The sequence below is a fragment of the Barbus barbus genome, assembly GCF_936440315.1.
Source record: "Barbus barbus genome assembly, chromosome: 32".
In the NCBI taxonomy this organism is placed as follows: Eukaryota; Metazoa; Chordata; class Actinopteri; order Cypriniformes; family Cyprinidae; genus Barbus; species Barbus barbus.
Genome location: NC_136760.1, coordinates 14,347,199 through 14,364,561, shown reverse-complemented (window position 1 = coordinate 14,364,561; position 17,363 = coordinate 14,347,199). Strand labels below are relative to the sequence as shown.

At 37.1% G+C, this 17,363-nt stretch overlaps 1 protein-coding gene across 1 annotated transcript in view; it reads left to right on the top strand.

The window, feature by feature from the left end:
• The window catches only part of LOC306852154 (receptor expression-enhancing protein 3), a 42,415-nt gene extending 25,362 nt beyond the window's left edge, over positions 1-17,053 (top strand). Inside the window, exons 3-8 of the mRNA XM_079388819.1 lie at positions 5,873-5,949; positions 6,215-6,335; positions 6,581-6,694; positions 10,457-10,592; positions 13,283-13,419; positions 15,126-17,053. Coding sequence (XP_079244945.1) covers positions 5,873-5,949; positions 6,215-6,335; positions 6,581-6,694; positions 10,457-10,592; positions 13,283-13,419; positions 15,126-15,206 — 666 coding nt within the window. The 3' untranslated portion in view covers positions 15,207-17,053. The remainder of the gene's footprint in view (positions 1-5,872; positions 5,950-6,214; positions 6,336-6,580; positions 6,695-10,456; positions 10,593-13,282; positions 13,420-15,125) is intronic.
• The last annotated feature ends 310 nt before the right edge of the window (positions 17,054-17,363 follow it).

The following is a 17,363-nucleotide window of genomic DNA, read 5'->3' as shown; positions in this document are numbered from 1 at the left end:
GCAGATTATTGTTTCTGTGCATATTCGGGCATGTTGGGAGGGAGTGTGTGTTGGCTTGTGTGTCTGGATCAGGTGACATGTTCTCGCTGCACAGGACCCACCCTGTGAGAACCCATCCTACATCCTCAGGAGGAAGATCAATGCAGGTGTTACGTTGAAATGCTAATTCAGGTCCAGCCAGAATCAGTGTCATTTATAGTCAGCAGCACCTTTAAGCAACATTGTGGTGAACCTGCAAAGCAGGATATAATGAAGAAAAAAATGCAGAATGTTGTTTTTCCCCATTGAAGGAGAATCTTCTGTCAAAGTTCTTTTTGTTCTTGTAAAATTATTTGAATTTTTTTTTCATTTAAAAAATTAAATTGTGTTTTTACTAGGGCTGTAACGTCCCAGTCGATTAGTCGATTAATTGGTCGATATGGTCTGGTTCGACCAAAAATCTGATTAGTCGATTTTTTGCCGCGCTCATTTCATCAGTTTGGCCGCGCTCATTTCATCAGGTGGAAAGCACTAATTGCTAATGGGGGTGTTTTCAGAGCACCCCTGTTTCACAGGTAACAGTCTGTTTTCAGAACACCCCCATTGTTTTCATTTTTTTTGGATTAGCCCAACCCACTGGAGAAGAGAGACAGATAAGTAGGCTTTAGAAGGTTTGATGCTGAATATTATTTATTTAATAATAAGCTAGTGTAAAAACAAGAAGCTGTCTCCTTCCAAAGAACCAGTGTTAATTTCGTTAACGAAGAGGACGACGAAAAATATTCGTTAACGAACCTTTTTTCTGTGACTAAGACGAGAAGTTGACGAGATAAAATTAATATCTGATGATAAAAACTATGACGAAATGTATGCGCGTCTTCGTTAACGAGACGAGACGGGACTAAAATGTTATTTGAGGACTACCGGACATTCAAAATGCATCCTATAGGCTAAGTTGACTGTCTTGTCTTTTAAAATGTGCGTCCCTGTCACTGGATCGCAATCAGATGAGGGGCGTTTGTATATCTAGTCTCAGTATGGCAGCCGCAGTGGGCGGATACGCTACCAAAACGCAAACTAGCGATCTGAAACAATGGCCTCAGCAACTGAATGGTTATAGGGATAGGGTGACCAGACATCCCGTTTTTCCCCGGAGTCACAATTCGTTGTTGATTAACTTAAAGTTAGCGGAATCACTCTGATAGAAGTGCTCCACTTTCTCAGTTCTCACACAGCGCGCGATCAGTTCTCAGTTCTCACAATATTGCGCAATTGCGCTGTGCCCACTGTTTGTGTTAGTTTTGAGCCTAAGATGCTTTATTTTTCAGTTATGCACTTTATTTGGTTTCTGCTCTTGTTTGTTTAATAAATATTATTTTTTTATTAAAGTGGACGCGCCTTTTGTGTTTATTAAGAGTAAAAGCTTTAAGTCTATTCGTGTCTCAGCCGCGAAGCTGAGCTCTTATGTTCAGCCTCGCTCTGTGCGAGCTGCGCAGAGCGGCTGAAATGATAGTGTCTGACAGTTATACTTATAACATATGACAAAAATAATTTTCTAAATTATGTTGCACATTCCTCAAAAGTTCTTGTGATATCACTAGTTGACAACATAGTACTGTTTTCAGAAATCACAGGCTATGATATTGCGCAGGTGCACGTGATGCACCGCTGTCAGAGACGACAGACTCGTGTGTCAGACTCATTTCAGTGCAAAATAATTAGGTCAAAAACGATTTAATATACTGCAAATAGCCTATTAGTTTTTTATGTTTATTTATAATTAATTTAGGCAGACAACAAGGCTACCAAGTACTGAGCACAGTGCGTATCTAATTAATGTAACGTACGTTTTTTTTCTCTCCACAACGTCATTTTTAGTCGATTTTTAGTCGAAAGTTTCAGGACTTCAGTCGACCAAGATTTTCTTTGGTTGATTACAGCCCTAGTTTTTACATTTGATTTACTTACCCTCCTGTTGTTCCATGGAGCCTAAAGATTCAGATGCTCTCCTTTTGGGTTTGGAATGACATGAGGGTGAGTAAATGAACAAGTTTTATTTTGGGGTAGACTATCACTTTAAACATTCCTCTTACTTGGCTGTCATGCCTTTGTCTACTTCAGATGGCTAATTTTAGGTTTCCTTAGAGGTTGCACTGGTGTTATTTCAGTACCTTAGAAACCTTTTATTATTTATTTGTATTAGTTTGTATACAAATAAATAAACGTTTATTATTTATTTGTATTAGTGCTGCATTGCAGTGAATTGAGTTACTTCTACTGTGAAATGCGTTCCCCTCTACTCAACTTGTAAGAAGCTATGCCAGCGCTACCTCTCCTAAACAGGACAGTTTTATTTGTCATTCGGTATTTCAGAAAGTCCTTAAACTTTGGAAAATATAGCATGAAAAAAACATTTTCTTCTTAAAGTGCCCCTATTAGGGGTAATGAAAGGTTCATGTTTTGGGAGTCCCCAACAATAGGTTGGCATGCATGCAAGATCAAAAAACACTTTCATTGTCTTATAATATGCATTTTTTTTTTTTTTTACCTTACTTGCTCAACGACTCCCAAACCGTGGGACTCCCAAACTCCAAAGTGGCCGGGCAATATGCTAATGTTAACGTTTTAAAAACAACTCGTTTCAATGATTCAGAGTCATCTCTTTCTTTTGAGCGACAGTAACTTTATATACAGTGCACTTTCAGATTTAAAACTTTGCAGGATGTTTTCATGTGTTGCACACTGCATGAAAGGTCATTTTCAAAAATCAGGCTGTAACAGCCTGCAGCCAACATTGGTTTGTCAGCAAAGGTGCTCTCTATTTGTTTTACGTTAACTGTGGTCAGTAAGCATATATCGATAAACCTATATGCATAGGGCATCGACCGTAATGATTTTCTTAGAAAATGGTTCCTGATGAAAGTCTTCATCTGTTGGAAACCAACTAAATACTATGCAAAACATTTCAGATTTAGACACTGGGAGCAGAGGGAGGATATTCCAAGAAAAGCTTGCTTAAAGGAATGTCCGACAGGCATGTTGAGTATGACAGATATGTTGTTTAAAACAAAACAAAACACATCTATGATTTTTTGTTAAAAACTGGCAGCTGTGTTTGCTAGAACCTTACTGTAGAAAATGGTAGCAACATTTAATTTTTTTTTATCGAAACATATTTAAAAAAGAAAACTGATAAAACATATTAACTGATAAAATGTAAGTATACCAAAGTACTAAAATCTCTTTTATATCTTTATAATATACTGAAAACCACCATTAAAACAGGTGGTTAAGGGGTTCATACACACAAATACAGCATTATGGTAACAAATGTGACACTAAAAAAAATACAACAAACATTTACTTAACAATATAAGATGTAACACAACTGATAACTTCCAAAGTGAACCGAAATACTTGTTATATTTATTACAGTTATTTATTGTATATATAGTAAGGGAACTCGTAACCAAGTAATTTTTTTAAGTATTTTTTATTATGATTATTTTACATTGTAGCTCAGAAAATCTTGTTGATGCACACTTCAGTCTTTTTTTATATTAAGAGAATAATGCAAAAACCATGGTTACAGTAACACATCTTCAGTAGAAGTAAACTAGGCCACTGTTCTGGAGTGTTTCAAGGCAGAAATATGCAGCTTGAAGTTTTGTTAAAGATTGAGTGCAGACGGGTAATTGAGAAACCTCTTTCAAATCGCTTTCAAAATAGATCTGGACAAATAATGCTTTGTGTTGCAGGCCTTTTTATAGGGCCGGTGGACTGGAGCTGCTGGTTTACGTTGGACTTAAAATAAAGTTTAAAGGCAGCTTGACAAGCTGTGTTTATCAGCATAGACTAGATGCTCTTAGAAACCGCACTGTGGTTTTTCCACTCGGAGCGAATCTGTCCAATGCCTACAACTCCTGGTTGTTTGATAAACAGAGCGGGTCAGCTCATATGTCTCACTGTTCAATTTAAATGGCGAACAAAGAAACCTCTCCACGGTACACACGCAGAGCAGGAAAGGAATACGTCCATTCACAATCAGTTTACTTCAAAGGGTTTTTTTCTGTTGGAAATCCAGGCTACACAACTGCAGCGCCAAACAGGAAAGTCATGCTTGTCTTGGACGCCGGCCCATTCTTGAATCGCCTTCAACCTGGTTCTTCGAGATGGAACAAAGCGGTGGAAATTCTGCTTACATCTCACATACTTCTCTAATTGAAGCCAGGTAATTGCAGACTTGTAATAAATAGGATTGTCTGGAGGATTATGGGAGAAAGGCTTCTACATCTGATTAGATTTCTTGCATCGATGCAGTCCGCAACCAAAGCGCTCCACTGCTGGTGGATTTCCATAGCGCTCCACCGCTGGTGGATTTCGATTGACGGTTTGTCACGGAGCGGCAGCTTTCCTGCGGCTGATGCAAAGCATTGATCTCTCTCACACCGCTGAAGGTTCATCGGCAGGACACCAATTAAATCTGACGCCTCTTGTCAGGCTGGTAATGCTGCCTCTGCATGGATTCATTTGACTTTGTTCAGTGAGGCTGAAAATATCACCTAATACCTCCGAGAGCTGCAGCTCAAGGCTGGGGATCACATGACTGTCTGCATGGGCGTTTGAAATTGAAATGCTAAGAAGCTGGCTGAAAGCTCGCTGTGGTTGAGAGCAGAGGAGAGGTAGAGCATACCAAACAGGTCCTGCTGCAGAGAGAGACACACAGAGAGCTGGGATGGAAATTAATGTCACGGCCATAATGATTTTTTTGTTACACTTTCTGTCTCCTCCTAGGAAAAGAGGTGCGCTTGGATTTGTGTTAGCGAGCCACTCTGTGCAGAAAGATTAGGCGTTGTCTCTACTGAATTGAAAAAATGCATGAGTTTTATTTTAATATTCTTTAGCGTAGTACCAGATGTTTTATGAGTTAGTGTGGCGCATCTCCTGGCTTTGGCAGTAGGTGATCAGTGCTGCATTAAGAGTAACACTTGGCTTGGAATGCACAGTATATCTGTGCGGTGTATTGGTATCATCCAGTTGGAGAGTTTTTTTGTTTGTTTTAATTGCCGTCCAGCTGTTAGAGGCAGAGGCAGCTTATTCTTTCACCTCAACTAAACAGTTGATCATCAGTCTGTCCATAACAGTGTAACACTGCCCACTTTTTCATTGGCCTCTGGAAGTATGTGGAAGTGCCCATATGGATTTTACATTTTTGCTAAAGAGTTATAAGCCATGAATCATACCGACCAGCTACAAAGTGAATCACAAAATTACAACTTTGATTTAAAGATTAATTTAAAATTTGAATATAATTTTAGAAATATATTTATAAATCAAACAAAAAGGTACAAAACTACAATCCCAAGAAGCGCTGGGAATGCTTTTATTGTTAATTGGAGAAATAATTGATTTAACGATTTAGATTTTATTGATGCCACAGCACTTTAATCAGTAGAAAAACAAACATTTTTATATTTGGGAGTGATGGGATAATGTACAGCACAATGATTCAAGATTCAAGATTTTTTATTTGTCACATACACAATTATACAGAGTATAACCAGCAGTGAAATGTAGACACTTCCTGTCAGGGTTTATTTTGAAATATTGACCAGGATTGACCAGGGTTTATTTTTTGGCAGTGGCCAGCTTCTTTTTTTTTCTCTCTGTGTGATGTTTCATATCTATGCTCTTTGTTAAAAATAAATTAAAATCTGAACAAACATTTTTATAAAAAAAAAAAAAAAAAATCAATAATTGATTACTGTATAGGTCACATTTTCTATATCAGTGCACTCCAGTTTTTTTCTGCTGTGTTTATTCCTAATTTAGTACATGAATGTGTGTATTATGCATTTCTCACTGAAAATCGCTTGTTTTGTTCATTTTTCAGGTGCGATGGATGATGTACTGGATTGTTTTTGCCCTGTTTACAGTAGTGGAGACTGTTGCAGATCTAACCATAGCCTGGTGAGTCTGATGCATTTTCCTGATTACAAGCAGTTCATGTCAGGCTAAAGAAGCAAGCCGTTTCATTTAAGATCTTGTTTTTGTTTCCCTAGACCAAGGAATGCAGGGAAGCAATCAGGGTTTAATGAAACAAAGTTGCCATTTTAATTTAGAGTAGCACAAATTAATTTGTTGGAATACAGCTTTAATGAGTGTAATTATGTGAGCTGATTAATCAGATGTAACGTGGGTCCTCATATCTCTCTTTCTCCCCTCTGATCTGAAGGTTTCCCCTCTATTACGAGATCAAGATTGCGTTTGTGATCTGGCTTCTGTCTCCCTACACGAGAGGAGCTAGTGTCATCTACAGAAAAGCCCTTCATCCTCTGTTGTCCTCCAAAGAAAGGGTGAATCTATGCTTCATACACTGGTTTTGCAAAGCATTTGAGCAAATATTCTACTATTTTTCACCATAATGCAAAATGAAATTTTTTCCTGCTGTTCTGCGACCCTATTAGAACAGGCCACCAGTTGAGAACTACTGATCTAGTTCTCCTATATTCATTTACAATGCCATATTTGCATATTTTATTCTTTGGTTATGTAGTTTGTGACCAGAAAGTACTCAATCTTGTCCTAATGTTCTTTGAAGGAAATTGACGACTACATAGTCCAGGCAAAAGAACGAAGCTATGAGACCATGGTGCACTTCGGCAAGCAGGGCCTGACCATCGCTGCAACTGCTGCTGTGTCTGCTGCTGTCAAGGCAAGTGTGTGTGTTGAATATAGACACAGAATGAGAGAGAGCTGTTTTGAACAGTTTATATATAGTTCTGCCTCTGATATGTAGGTTTATACTGTGTGGGTGTTTCTAATTTCAGTAATGAAGCCAGCTTGAGTCCTTTTAAAAGTCAACATGAAATCCGAACAGACCCTATTTGCTTTCTTAATCTTTTTCTTTGAATGTTCTGTTTCACTCAGGAATACACTACCCTTTAAAAGTTTGGATTAAGATTTTGTGGTTTGTGTTAAGTTTTGTTGTTGTGGAAATTATTACCTTTATTCAGCCTTAAATTGATCATAGGTGACAGTAAAGAAATTTGTTACAAACATTTCTATTTCAAATAAATTGTTCTTTTGAACTCTGTATTCATCAAAAAAATCCTTAAAAAAATTGTGGTTTCCAGAAAAATATTAAGCAGCACAACTGTTTTTAATATTGATGCTGCTCAAGAAATATTTATTGTTATCAAATCAGCATATTTGAATGATTTCTGATGGATCATTTGATACTGAGGGCTGGAATAATGGCTGCTGAAAATTCAGCTTTTCACCACAGGAATAATTAACATTTTTAAATATATTAAAATAGAAAACAGTTGTTATTTTAAATTGTAATAATATTTCACAATATTACTGTTTTTACACGAGACAAAAAAAAAAATCATAGCAACTCCAAATCTTTGAAAGGTAGTGTACATCAGATTATGAAAGTAAACGGGTTCACCTTAACCCTTTTTTTCTTGTCCCTATTCACTGTGCAACAAAGAGCACAAGAGCACTGGCACAAACCTACCAAACCAGCAATAAACGACACACTAATGACTTTCATTTGCAAGCAAAGGTCACTGTTCCTTTGTGAAAACAACCCAAAGCCATTAGTATAAGTGCAGTAGTAAATGTAATCATGCTGATACCCAAATCAGAAGCAGAACACAGGGGCTGCTCAACAGTTTTCATTTGGCCACTGTCCTGCCTAGGCTCTCTCTGAAAAGATGCCGTTATTGAAAGATGTCTCTAAAGTGGAGCCAATGAGCTTGTAAAAGGCTTGTCAATCTTTATTAAACGCTGCCACTTTATACCTCTTCTTTTTTGCTTTTATCCTCTTTCTGGCATATTGCTTCTGTTTTCTTTGTGAAATCCTCTCTTTGGCGATGATCTTTTTCTTGTTACCTTGTACTGATATAGACTGCCCTATAGGAATACAGCCCCCCTGCCCCCCAGTGCAGGTAATGCTATAGTGTCTACAGCATGAGGAAAAGCAGTATCATTTTAACAGCTTTTAGCTCATGCTTTCTTTTTCCCATTTTTTTTCATTGTTTTTCTACATTTTTGCAAACTCAAATATGATGTTAAGCACTAATAGTATTATTACATCAGTTTAAAATATTCATGTTATGAGGCCTAAAATGTCCCTATCCAAAGAATGTTTGTTTTTGTTCTTTGTTCAGTTAAACTCTCTTCCAAAATCCAAGTGCTCTGCATATGTAAGCAACATTTCAAGGTGATTTCAAGTGCTGCCTTCTAAACGTGTGGTCACATTAGCACAATTTTGTCCATATATTCCCGGAAACTAACAAGTGGAGGCAAGTGCTAAAAAAAGCACTTTCCAGTATGAAATTAACTCTACTGTGGGTGAAAGTTGCATCTTTATATCCAATAACTGCTGGGATCAGATCACATACACAATGTTGTATAGGACATTCCAGGATCACACCCAAGTTCTCAAAGGGTTAGTTCACCCATATATGATAATTCTGTCATCAATTACTCATCCTCATGTCGTTCCAAACCCATAAGACCTTCGTTCATCTTCGGAACACAAATTAAGATATTTTTGATGGAATCTGAGAGCTCTCTGACCCTCCATAGACAGCAAGGATATTACCACAATCAACGCACAGAAACATAGCAACACATCGGTAAAATACTCCATGTGACATCAGGGGTTCAACCGTAATATTACAAAGATACGAGAAAACTTTTTGTGCGCAAAGAAAACAACAACATAATTTATTCAGCAATTCTTCTCCCCGAGTTACCTACTTCTGCCGTTTTGGAGAGTACCCCTGAACGTAATCAACGTAATCAGCATTGTTTACGTTCAGCATGCGCGCGCTGTCTACTTAACATAAACAACGTTGATTACATTCTGGGGCGAAGAATTGTTGCGTAAATTGTTATTGTTTTCTTTGCACACAAAAAGTTTTCTCGTAACTTTGTAAAATTATGGTTAAACCCCTGATGTCACATGGACTATTTTACCCGATGTCCATGCTACGTTTCTGTGCGTTGATCGTGGTAATGTCCTTGCTGTCTATTGGAGGGTCAGAGAGCTCTCAGATTTCATCAAAAATATCTTAATTTGTGTTCCGAAGATGAACGAAGGTCTTACAGGTTTGGAACGATATGAGGGTGAGTAATTAATGACAGAATTTTCATTTTTGGGTGAACTAACCACTTAAGGACATCGATAAAATAGTCTATATAACATCAGAGGTTCAATCGTAGTTTTAAAAAGCTGATGCAGGAGCCAGCATTCTGGCGTAGATCCCGGATGTGCTGCGGCTTGTTTACAAAGAGAGGAATGCACACATGCATTGTGGTGCTATCGTGAACGCGTGTCAAATTCTGACACAGAAGAGAAGAAATCAAGTCATTATTTTTGGCTTTCTCATAGCTTTATAAAATTAAGGCTGGTGTTACGTGGACTATTTTCTCGATGTCCTTTCTACCATTCTGGGCCATAAAACATTTCAGTTGTGTTGCTGTCTATGCAGGGTCAGATAGCTCTTTGATTTCATCAAAAATATCTTAATTTGTGTTTGGAAGATGAACAAAGGTCATATGGGTTTGGAACGACATGAGGATGAGTAATTAATGCCAGAATTTTCATTTTTGGGTGAACTATCCCTTTAATATCAAATGAAGATCTACCAATATGCTTTTCATGCCAGAGGCCAGTTTTCTTTTTAACATATTTTATTCATTTGTGCTAGTTTAAGTTGTCTACCAGAATCAACCCTGAATTCATTTTAGAATTATCTAATGCAAACTTTTAAAAGCTTATATATGTTTTTAAATTGTTATTTTTTACTAATTCACCTTGTTACTCACCATAAAAATACACATGGAATCTGGCATGTTGTTAAATTTAAAAAAACACCAACCAACTAACCATTGTCTGTATTAATAATGTAGTTTTAGGCATGTATTATGCATAAGTTTTCTCCCACAGAAATCAATTTCAAAAACCTTTCTGTTGGTCAACACCCTGAAATTCCCATTCGCTCGGATTGACCATGAAATTTTGCCAAACAACAGCAAATGTGAATGCATCTTAAGATACCTTTCAGCCAAATTCTAAGTTAAAAAGTACTGTGACGAACTCCGTGGGAAAAAAATGGCAGATAAAACAAGAAATTTGTGACTTGTTAATATACTTCTTTGTCATTTGATTTTTTTAAAAACAAACACTTCAATTTGATTTCACTGCTGACATGCTAATAATTCCAAACCTACGAGTCTATTTGTTCAGTTGACAACAGGGCAGCTCACTAGGTAACAGGTCACTTGGAACAGAGCCCAAAATCTTATCAGCATTCATTCATTCATTCATACAAGCATGCATGTCGAAATGATGTCATGGTGGATGTCCGTGCACTCTTGTTATGCTCAGTTAAAGCTGTCCTGTATGTTGTCATCGCTGACGTGTTTATCCTAACTGGGGGCTGTTTTGTCTCTACAGGGTCAAGGTGCCATCACAGAGAAGCTCAGGAGCTTTAGCATGCACGACCTTACCCAGATCCCTCAAGACGACACGTATTCATCATACAGGTCCAACCCAGCTAGAAGAGCCATCATGGACCAGCCAGACGGAGCTGGTAATTCTTACCTCTTAGATTAATTATTAACACAACATCCTTTGTTTCCTTTCACACTGGTGTTTCTCAGCTGTGCCCACAACAGAAGGCAGATGCCTTACTCTGCCTGACAGGCAGAAGCTACTTGGTTTCAAAAGAGCTTCCAGTACATTATAACGTCACGTCTAATGATGCCGAACAAATGCGCTTCAGAGGTGATCGCGCAAATATTTAATCAACAGAGTGCATATTTTTCAGTATCAATAAGATGAAAACAATAGACAGTTATGAAATAGCCGTCTTCCGACTGCTTCAGCAGACGCCATGTTTATTCTTTCCTCCATCTGCCACACAGGGTTGTGGTGTATTATAAGCACACGCTGTCTTCATAAACCAGATGAAACCATCGTAGTAGACAGGATGTTATGCAAACATTGAACTCAGATGTGCTTTGATATTGCCTGCGAAGGCAGCATTTTTGAGGTTTCAGACAGCGTTTGTGTGACACAGCTAGCAGGAAAGTGTCTGTAAACATGTTTAGTAGAGCAAGTAAAGTCATCGAGCCTTCATAATGATATCTCAACTAAATCTCACACGCTTCTGGAAATCACTGCCATGTTAACTGGTTTTGGAGCAAATGGAATGGATTTGGTATTTGTCTCAGGCACGGGAGGGTAATAAGTAATAGCGGCACGTTCCTAGCATGAAAGGTCTAGTGCTGCTTTGTGAGAAGATGAAGAAGAGGAAAAAACAGCTCAGAGAGGCTCTGAGCGGAATACCTAATGTTCTTCTATCTCAGTATGCTAATGCCTCCGCCGCGTTTGAAATTCCGCTGGCATCCAGGTCATTTTCATCTCGTCTGCAATGGAGCCATCAGAATGCCAGCTCTGCCAAAATGGCATTCCCTTTCAGAAGCTCAAAGACAAGGTGAAAGATCCTGACTGATCAAACAAGCTGCTAATTGCAGTTTGAATTTAAAAATGGGAGGTAGCCTATTAGGAGAGAGGCTCAAGTGTGTTATTTATTTTCTTGTGCTTTATTGTTGGGTTTTGCTTTTTCTAAAGGAGTGCAGGTCAGCTTTAAATGACGGGCATGACATAAAACATGCCTGTATATATTTTTAGGCTCTCCTGTCAATCATATTGACACAAATATTTGCGTCTTCTGATATTAGAGAGTAGAACTTATATGTGAATGCATATGTTCACACTGGTTTCATTGGCAATTGTGACTTTATATTATGTGTCCATTAAAGAGCATGTCATTAGATGCTTCTTTTTTTTTTTTTTTTACTTTTAAATTCCAAGTCAAATTCTAAAATGTCAATTTTTAATGAATCAATTAAAAATTTAATAACAGATTTGTTTGCATCATTAAACAAATGTGCTGACTGAAGATGTTTCTTTTAGTTTTTTTGCAAAAATATGTAGTTAAACATTTCTGTTAGCTATATTTTGTTATATTGATTTATATAAATGCAAATGTAGTTTTGATAAATGTATTCCTGTAATCTCCTCTATTATAGGCAATATACTGTGTGTGTGTGTGTGTGTATATATATGTATGTTTACTTTATGCTTTACCATGTAAGTGTGTGTGAGAGAGAGAGAGCGAGAGAGAGATGAAGTCATATCTCTCCTGGTTGTTGGACTGGCCTTCAGCTCTGCAGAAAATAACAAAGACCTGTCTGCTGCGTCTTTATATTTGTCCTCTTTCAAAGCTCTTTCTGCTTAGCTTGCAAAAGGTCTTAACATAACTAGAATAGTTCTAGAAAATGAATTGCATACTTTTTTGAATCCCAAGGAAGTTGTTATATTTCAGTAACTGAAAACAGCGGAGGGTGTGGAAACAAACAAAGGAAAGCTTTTCAGCATCATCGGTTTCTGTATTTCTTCTGCCCCCTTATGGTGGAATGGAGACCTGCGCACACCTACAGTTCTGTGCAGTGCAGATTTGATACAGTATGCAGTCTTGTTATAGCCTGTCTTTTGGGTGATGGTGTGTGCAGTGAATCTGGCTGGATTGCCGTTAAATCCTCCTGGCACAGGCTGGCTCTGCCTAGCTCCCAGCGCTACCCGGGGGTGATGGTGCCAAGAGCGGCCTGAACCCGGCAGCTGCTCTCTCTCTTGCTCTCTTCTCGTACTTGTACTTTCTCCACGGCTGAAATCACATTCCCACCCTTTACAATAAACTGGATCGGTGGCTCTCAACTGGTCAGTTGCAACCCAAAAATTAGTTTGTTCTGATAGGGCAATGGATGGGAAAAACTATGCTAAATGCAGAATAATAAACAAATAATCATGCGCAGTTACATAAATAAATAGGCTCATCTTGTTAATAGCCATATCTTGTTTACATAGTTAAATTCAGCTGTGTTTTGGCACAAATTCATGTTACCTAAAATATTTGCATGCTTACAAAAGTTTCCTGTTTAGCATAATCTCATCTTAATGGTTTTTCATACAATTGGGCCTATACTTTAAAATGTATGTTTTATTAATGAATAAATATTTAAATATTTTCAGCTCAGTGTTTGATGTAGGATATATTATTTGTACAGTAAACAACTTTGGTTCTGTGTTACTGGGTCGCCAATGTAAAATCTGGGCGTTAAGACAAAAGCTGTTTGAGGAGCACTGATCTCAATCATGCCTGCTGTTCTGTCTGATCAACATCTTGTTTTCTTAACTCTCGATTTGTTTGCTTTGTAGAGTATTATCACGGTGATGACGATGACAGGAGTGATGATGATGGTAAACCTGTATACTCTGAAGATGAAGCCATGTCTCATCATGGGCTCAGACGATCTCAGAGCGTCAAGATGACGCGTTCAAAACTGCGCAAAGATGTAAGTCCAACAAAACCTCAAAGCACATCTTGTTCTTAAAGTAGTTAAATAAACATTACGCCTGCAAATAGCCTTTTTAGCATAGGATTTTAAAGGGGTCTAGTATGATCTTTTACAGAGTCTTGATTTTGTTTTGGGGGTGTACTAGAACATGCTTAGTGGTTCGAAAAACGCATTATTTTTCACACAATTTACATTATTGCAATACATCTTTCCCCAGCTTGGTACAACTATTTGAATTTGCGTCGGCGGGATTTATTTTAATGATATTCTAATGGGCCGCTTTGTGATATCACAAACACCGGAGAGCAACGCTTTAGTCCAAACGAGCCGTTCGTTGTAGTTGTTGAAAAGGGTTTTTAAAAAAAATGAAATATCTCTCTTTGCAGTGGATTTTGAGATTTGTAACTTTGTAGAGCTTTTTATGACCAAACATACACACTACACACTGACTAAAATTCAAAAAGTGAAAAAGCATAATAGGACCCCTTTTAAAAGCCATTTTTAATTTGCTATGTTTTATTTATTGTGGTGGTGATGGCGCAGTGGATAAGACACATGCCTTTGGTGTGAGAGACCCGGGTTCGAATCCACTGTGAGACACCAATGTGTCCCTGAGCAAGACACTTAACCCCTAGTTGCTCCAGAGGCGTGCGACCTCTGACATATATAGCAATTGTAAGTCGCTTTGGATAAAAGCGTCAGCTAAATGAATAAATGTAAATATTTAAGACAACAGGTTACAGTTTGAATTGAGCAGGTTTTAATCATTGTTTTATAAATAGAAAATATTTCTATAAATGTAAAGGACAATTATGTCATTATAATTGCAATATAATTACTGTTGTTCAATGATGTACTACATGTTGCTGCATTTAAAGAAATAGTTTACCCAAAAAATTGCTGAAAATATTCTCTCCCTTAGGTTATCCAATATGTAGATGAGTTTGTTTGTTCATTGGAACAGATTTGGAGAAATTTACCATTTCATCACTTGGTCCTCTGCAGTGAATGGCTGCCGTCAAAATGAGAGTCCAAACAGCTGATAAAAATATCACAATTAATCCACACCACTCCAGTCCATCAATTAATGTCTTGTGAAGCGAAAAGCTGCATGTTTGTAATAAAAATATTTAAAGTTTAAGATGCCTAGTGTTTTTTTTGTTAGCTGTTTTTATTTGCTGTTTGGATTCTGCATAGCAAGTGATGTAAAGCTTTTCTAAATCTGTTCTGGTGAAGAAACTCCTCTACATCTTGGATGACCTGAGTGTTGGTAAAGTTTAAGTATTCATTTTTGTATGAACTATTACTTTAACATACCACCTTGACTATTTTATCAAATTGAATTTTGTTTGTCAATTATTACACCTTTTTCACAGTTGCATTGTGTTGACGTGTGCATGCTGAAAAATGCATTTAAAGTTCAGTAGCAACTCACTTCTATTCGCAATAGTCACATGAATTCGTTACATTTAAAAGTAAAAGTTACGCATTGTAGGAACAATCATTATACAAAAGCATTGTATCGCTACTGTAAAAGTGACATCACTGATGGAAGTTTGCTGTGCCATTTTTGTAATTTAATTATTAAAGTCCTCATTCAAATCATGTTATATTGAGTTTTTATTGTTTATGGCTACCCTCTTGACTTGCACTGTGCATGAGTTTAATTCTGATAACTAATGCTTGTCATTCATTGGTCACAGGCGCGTTATGGATCTCTGAAGATCAAAGGGAGGAAAAGACCAGCAATCAATGCCATGACTTACTCCAGCATGGACAACTGAGCTGACTTCTGATGTGTGGGAAGATGTGTCCACTTTGTCAGACAACTTTGTGTTCATATTCTTCTCTTTCCATAAGGGCTGTGGACTTTCAACTTTTTCATTGATATACCAGCAGATCTATTTATTACTTCTACCAGCAAGTGTGTACATACAGTGAGTGTCATGAGTTAGAGTAGTATATGAAATGTATGGGGTTTGACTGATGGGTGTATTTGTAACGCATGGCTTTATTGGTCTGAATTTGACATTCAGATGTCTCTGTCTCCAGTATTTGTATTTAGAAATGTGTCCCCTTTGGATGTGGGTTTTATATTTCTGTTTTCATACTTTTGCTGCCTTTTAGAAGATGTTTTAAGTAGTTTTTACAATTGTAGTTTAGGTAAGAATTCTGATTCTTAAAAACTTGAAAGTGAATTGTCAGCATCAGACCAAAAGTGTCTCTTATCAGTAATAGAGAAAATACCAAAGAGAACAAAAGGCAGTGTTGCGTTAATGTTAATACAGTTTTCAAATGGTAAAAAAGTCAGCTGTTTTCTTTGTTATTGATGGTATGTGGGTTTAAAGAGAACCCCTTTTGCACATTCTTTAAATCCTCGATTTAAACCTTCACTTCTGGTTTTCATGCAGAATGTTCTTTATCTGGGAGAAAGTCCACGCCAATGTAACATCTCTGCTGTGTGTACATGTGCAGGTCATGCTGTGCTGTCGTGTGGCTGGAGGTGTCATTCAAAATGAATCCAACAATATGAATAAAGCCGAAATGTTGTAATGCAATTATGTTATTGTTTATACTTTATCATATAACCAAATATGATTTATACTGGGGATAGGGAGTTGATATAAATTCAAAGCATTTTCAGCAGCATGCTATGCTTTAAATCAGTTTGAGTGATTTCTTCTGTAATTACAATAATTAATTTTTCACAATTGTGACCTTGAGAAAAATATATATATTTGATATATGGATAGATATACTAAACATCTACAGTATGTGTCCAAAATCCGTGTAACCTCTCAAAGTTGCTTTAAATAATGCTGGTTGATGATTTGTATTCTGCAGTGTAATAGTAATAATGTAGGTGTATGGAGACATTTGACTCGCATTCTCAAGCACCGCTGGCATTAGTTTAGGACAGATGTTGGGCTGTTCTTGTGGAAAGAGTCGAGCTCTCACGACTATTAATGAAGCGTGTTGAGATCCAAAGCAGAACCTGAGCTTTGAGCTTCACTTGGTGTGAGACAGCAGAGTGAAGATGTCTGAAACTCCCATCAGACACACATCATTGAAGTATGATGCTACAGCTTCTGCATCTTATCTTCTAACGTTTCTTTCATCCAGGAGCACTCGTGTACTTAATGTTTAAAGTTCCTAAGAACTCAGACTCTGATTTGGTCCCATAAATACAATACAATAATCAGACTGAATTTAAAACAATATTTAAGATTTGAGCTGGCTTACCTACAAGATCTCTAGGTTGTTATTACGAGCATCGTCCACTAGAGGACAGACCTTCTTAAGGTTTGTTTAAATCTTTCCACGAATAGCATCCAATTCAATTAGTGCATTAGGCAGAAAAAAAGTGTAAATTATTACATATGGTATTGTCTAGCATACAGTATGAAACGTAGAAAGTTTTTTATTTTTGGTGATTTTGACGACTTTCTTGAATGTCTCCATTCTATCCAACAATTAGATCAATAAACAATATCATAATTTTAACAATCTATTGAATTTATATTCATTTTACTCCAATAAATATTAACTAAATAATTAGCGAAATGTAATTGGCTGTGTGCAATTTTGTTGTTTAAATACATAAATGAATTAAAAAAAAAAATGCTACACCTAGGAAGTGACATTATTTGGATTTAATTCTGATCGAATTAAACCAACCATTAATACGGAAGATGCTTAGGGCCAAGAAATAATAATAAAACCATCTCGAGATTAATGTCGTTAAATTTCGACAAAAGTGTTATTGAATTTTGATATATAAATTGAGAATTAAATTTTTAAATGCCAGAGATGCTAGTGAATGTAGAGCTTTGTCAGTGCAGTCAAATAAACCTGATATAATTCAGTATGGCTAAGTAACTACAGTTAAGTAAAGAGCACTAAAGGGATCCAGGGGGCTGTTCCATAAACCAAGATTAGAG